Source organism: Salvelinus alpinus, chromosome 13 (genome assembly GCF_045679555.1).
Source record: "Salvelinus alpinus chromosome 13, SLU_Salpinus.1, whole genome shotgun sequence".
Lineage (NCBI taxonomy): Eukaryota > Metazoa > Chordata > Actinopteri > Salmoniformes > Salmonidae > Salvelinus > Salvelinus alpinus.
Genome location: NC_092098.1, coordinates 19675244 through 19680960, shown reverse-complemented (window position 1 = coordinate 19680960; position 5717 = coordinate 19675244). Strand labels below are relative to the sequence as shown.

Here is a 5717-nt window from a genome sequence, read left to right as displayed (position 1 = left end):
TCTACAGATCTTTTCATTTCTGTTGCATGTCTGGTTTATGCACTGTTTACTTCCATGGTGAACAGAGACACCCATTAGGGACTATTCTGCCAGTGTACAAGACTGACGATGGGCTCCCAATTGTCTTAACCTGCCCGGTCAGTTATCTGGCTTGAAGGAACATGAAGAAAAATAGTGCCAAGTTTTCTATTGTACCATCACAGCAGCCTTGACCTTTCTAGTTCTGCAAGTTAAGTAGTGTAGGAACAGGGGTCGTACGGCGTCATCCCTCAGCCCGTAGATGAGTGGGCTCAGACATCTTGGCAGGATGATAAGGAAGAGGAAGTTGAAGTATCGCAGGTCAATAAAGATGGTAGTACTGCTTACACTGGCCAGTGCACTTTCTATGGGTGCGTACAGAAAAGAGGAGAGAGAAAGACCCAGCTGAACCAGGTGCAGCAGCACTGTCTTGTGGGCCTTACTGGCTTTAGTTTTGTCAGAAAAGGAGGCAGACCTGGCTGTGACAATTATGGCAATGTATGTGTAAATGATGATGAGAGACACAGCTACAAAGCAAAAAGCATTGAACCCCTGAAACACTTGCATCTGCCACAATGCAATGAATAACTTCTGCCGTGTGCAAAATATCGGGGTAACAAAAAAGCCGGGATCTTTTGCTGTAGAATAAAGCATATCAATTATAAGATTTATGAATATGACAAGCCAGATGACAGCAATGGCAATGCCAGATCTTTTGGGTGTGGCTATGTCACTATGCCGTAGAGGGAGGCAGATGGCTGCATAGCGTTCTAGAGACATCAACGCCAAGTTAAGTGGGGCAACACGGGACATGCCACTGCCAAACATGACAAACAGTCCACAGACAACCTTTACCAATCGTAGATAAACCAAGGCAAACGCATACATAAGGCAGCTGACCAGCAACTGCATGGAGTCATTTAATAGCAAATGTGTGAAGAGAATGTAGCGGGGAATTTCCATAAAAGTCATTCTGCTACTCATAGCAAAAACCATCACGCAATTTATGTAGATAAAAAATACAGCCATCAGGATTGCCACTGCCACTTTAACCATAGTCCTCTCATTCATCTCAAATATGATCATCTCTTCATATATAAAAGAAGTGTCCTGAAAGGTTTCATTGGTTACTGCCATACTGAGTGCCTTTGAAAAGAGAGAAGAGATTGAGAGGAGAACCTATTAGAACATTATTATTACAAGAAACTAAAACATGAATGTTTATCTGATTAATATTATTCAAAATCTGTAAAAAAAGAAATCAGAGGTGACAGTTCTAACAAGTCATTCATAGATCTGTACACCGAAATCTGAAATACAAACCTGTGTGATTGGTAGGACTGAGGGAGCCTTCCTCAGACTAGTTGTGCTGTTGAGCTCTGTATTTATAAATGGACAAAGTCAGTGACATCATGGTATCATTGGCCCTAAGGTAAAGATCATCTCTGATTGGGCTACCCTTTCACTCACTCACTCACTCTCTCTCTCACACACACACACACACACACACACACATGAGATGGGTACCAATACTCCCCAAGAACAGAATGATCTGAGAGGAGAGATGGCCAGTTGACAACTTATTGATCATTCTACCAGTTTACTTCAGTAGCACTGTATAGGCAGTGGTGTAAAAAGTACCCAAAAGTAAAGATACCTTATTATAAAATGACTCAAGTGAAAGGCACCCAGTAAAATACTATTTGATTCAAATTATTAAAGTATTTGGTTTTAAATATAACTAAGTATCAAAAGTAAAAGTATAAATAATTTCAAATTCCTTATATTAAGCCATCCAGACGGCACCATTTTCTTGTTTTTTAAATTTACGGATCGCCAGGGGTATACTTCAAAACTCAGACATCATTTACAAATGAAGAATATGTGTTTGGTGAGTCTGCCAGATCAGAGGCAGTAAGGATGGCCAGGGATGTTCTCTTGATAACTGTGTGAATTGGACCATTTTTCTGTTTTGCTAAACATTCATAATGTAATTAGTACTTTTGGGTGTCAGTGAAAATGTATGGAGTAAAAAGTACATTATTTTCTTTAGGAATGAGGTGAATAAAAGTAAAAGTTGTCAAAAATATGGGGTTGGAAAAAGGATATATTGAACTATACACTGATTGTACAAAACATATTGAGTTGCACCCACTTTTGTCCTCAGAACAGCCTCAATTCTTTGGGGCATGGATTCTACAAGGTGTCAAAAGCGTTCCACAGGCATGCCTAGTTGGCTGGATGTCTATGTCTAGTTGGCTGGATGTCCTTTGGGTGGTGAACCATTCTTGATACACGTGGGAAACTGTTGAGTGTGAAAAACCCAGCAGCGTTGCAATTCTTGACACACTGAAATCAGTGCGCCTGGCATCTACTACCATACCCCATTCAAAGGCACTTTAATATTTTGTCTTGCCCATTCACCCTATGAATGGCACACATACACAATCCATGTCTCAAGGCTTAAAAATCCTTCTTTAACCTGTCTCCGCCCCTACACTGATTGGAGTGGATTTAACAGGTAACATCAATAAGGGATCATATCTTTCACCTGGATTCCCCTGGTCAGTCTGTCATGGAAAGAGCAGGTGTTCCTAATTTTTTGGACACTATGGTGGTAAATTCAAAATGCCACTACATGTACAGTTCTCCTGGCCAAATACATTGACACCCTTGCACTTTTCTTAAATAATTCCCTATGTCTTCTAAAATAAGTTACTGGATTTTCAACATTGCAGAATACATTTTATTCTTGTAAAAGAAAAGAAGGAAAAAAAAGATAAATGGCATTGGTTGCACATCCTTTAGCCAAGATAACTGCTGACAATTATGCAATCAATGAGCTTGCTGCACCTTTATACTAGCACGTTGGCCCACTTTTCAGCAGCAAACTGCTCTAATTCTTCAATGTTTGAGGAGTGCCCTCCGCCAACTGCTGTTTTCAGATCTCGCCATAGATTTTGGATGTGATTTACATCTGGACTCTTCCCAGTCCAGTGTTTCTTCTGGAACCATTCCAGGGTGCTATAGATGTGTGTTTGGGGTTGTTGTCCTGCTGGAAGACACACAACCTTCAACTGAGAGACAGTTTTTGGACACTGGGTTGAACATTGCACTCCAAAACACCTTGATAATCTGCTGATTTCATGATGTCTTGCGCACGTTCAAGGCCCCCAGTACCAGAGGCAGCAGAGCAACCCCACAGCAATATCCAACCTCCCCATGTTTGATTATAGGGAGGGTGTCATTTTCTTTCAATGCTTAATTAGGTTGTTGGTAAACATAGGAAGACCCCAATGTTGAGAGAATGTTATGTGGACTAATTTTGCAGTACAGATCAGAGCTGTGTTTACCAACAACCAATATATTTGGCAGCAACTGTACCTGTCTGTCTCATTAGACCTATGTCTATCATGCTGTGAGTTGTATTGACCCATATTCACAAAGCGTTTCCAAGTAGGAGTGCTGATCTAGGTACAGGTCCCCTCTCTTATTCATTATGATTTATAAAGCTAAACTGATCCTAGATCAGCACTCCTACTCTAAGATGCTTTGTGATTACATGCACTGGACTCCTCTACAGGATGTATTTTAACTACTGGGTGCTGCCTAGGATTAAATTCTGATGACCTCACACATGGTCATCAACAAAATAAAACAGGCACAACAAAAACATAGCAACAGCACATCCTTACAGACAGAAAAACAAAAATATTTACAATAGAACATGTGAATCATCACATTAAATATGATTGTGTGTATTTTTTGTTATTTATTTAACTAGGCAAGTCAGTTAAGAACAAATTCTTATTTACAATGACGGCCTACCAAAAGGCAAAAGGCCTCCTGCGGGGACGGGGCCTGGGATTTAAAATTAAAAATAAATACAACATAAATATAGGACAAAACACACATCACAACAAGAGAGACAACACAACACTACATGAAGAGAGACTTAAAACAACAACATAGCAAGGCAGCAACACATGACAACAAAGCATGGTAGCCTCACAACATAACAACAACATGGTAGCAACACAACATGGTAGCAGCACAAAACATGGTACAAACATTATTGGGCACAGACAAAAGCACAAAGAGCAAGAAGGTAGAGACAACAATACATCACACAAAGCAGCCACAACTGTCAGTAAGAGTGTCCGTGATTGAGTCTTTGAATGAAGAGATTGAGATAAAACTGTCCAGTTTGAGTGTTTGTTGCAGCTTGTTCCAGTCGCTAGCTGCAGCGAACTGAAAAGAGGAGCGACCCAGGGATGTGTGTGCTTTGGGGACCTTTAACAGAATGTGACTGGCAGAACGGGTGTTGTATGTGGAGGATGAGGGCTGCAGTAGATATCTCAGATAGGGGGGAGTGAGGCCTAAGAGGGTTTTTATAAATAAGCATCAACCAGTGGGTCTTGCGACGGGTATAAAGAGATCACCAGTTTACAAGAGGAGTAGAGTGATGTGTCCTTTAAGGAGCATTGTTGGCAAATCTGATGGCCGAATGGTAAAGAACATCTAGCCGCTCGAGAGCTCCCTTACCTGCCGATCTATAAATAATGTCTCCGTAATCTAGCATCGGTAGAATGGTCATCTGAATCAGGGTTAGTTTGGCAGCTGGGGTGAAAGAAGAGCGATTACGATAGAGGAAACCAAGTCTAGATTTAACTTTAGCCTGCAGCTTTGATATGTGCTGAGAGAAGGACAGTGCACCGTCTAGCCATACTCCCAAGTACTTATATGAGGTGACTACCTCAAGCTCTAAACTCTCAGAGGTAGTAATAACACCTGTGGGAAGAGGGGCATTCTTCTTACCAAACCACATGACCTTTGTTTTGGAGGTGTTCAGAACAAGGTTAAGAGTAGAGAAAGCGTGTTGGACACTAAGAAAGCTTTGTTGTAGAGCATTTAACACAAAATCCGGAGAGGGACCAGCTGAGTATAAGACTGTATCATCTGCATATAAATGGATGAGAGAGCTTCCTACTTCCTGAGCTATGTTGTTGATGTAAATTGAGAAGAGCGTGGGGCCTAGGATCGAGCTTTGGGGTACTCCCTTGGTGACTAGCAGTGGCTGAGACAGCAGATTTTCTGACTTTATACACTGCACTCTTTGAGAGGGGTAGTTAGCAAACCATATCACTATTAATGAGGGGGCAGGGGACAGGGTCAGAGGGGATGTTTCTGATCGGCACCCTGGAGCTCTGCAATAGCAGCTCCGTCCCTCTGACAGCACAGACAGACACCAGGGCCTGCTGCAATACAGTATGTGGCCTCACACTCTCCAATGTACCCTATTGAACTTTTAACTTAGCTGTTCAAAGTGTGCCATACTTTTCTGACCTTTCACCTGCCCGTGCTGCACTGTTCTGACACACTGCATAAGATGCTTAGGTTTACCTCATTGTCCTGACCTTTAACCTTCTATAGACAACCAACACAGTGACCACATGATCTTTGAAATATTCCACTTTTAAGCAAATGTTATTCTACTATTTATGTCCTACAACAAATAAAATGTCTATCAAATCTAACACTATGTTTCACCCTAACCCACCAAGTTGTTGATACTATAATTCAGAACTGTTTCTCCTTATTATACTGTGAGCGGACCAAGTAATTTGGCGTCACTCTAAAGCGGAAAGGTGGAATTAACGAGTCTGGAGATAGTTTCTTGATTGAACACAGTTCTTTAT

At 41.4% G+C, this 5717-nt stretch overlaps 1 protein-coding gene across 1 annotated transcript; it reads right to left on the bottom strand.

Moving 5' to 3' along the window:
• Positions 1-186: 186 nt before the first annotated feature.
• On the bottom strand, positions 187-1155 carry LOC139536706 (odorant receptor 131-2-like). The gene has a single exon (XM_071337312.1). It carries the CDS (start codon positions 1153-1155, stop codon positions 187-189), a length of 969 nt encoding a protein of 322 aa, XP_071193413.1.
• Positions 1156-5717: the final 4562 nt, after the last annotated feature.

Coding starts and splice junctions, on each gene's coding strand:
- LOC139536706 (XM_071337312.1), bottom strand. CDS start 1,155: ATGGCAGTAACCAATGAAACCTTTCAGGACACTTCTTTTATATATGAA.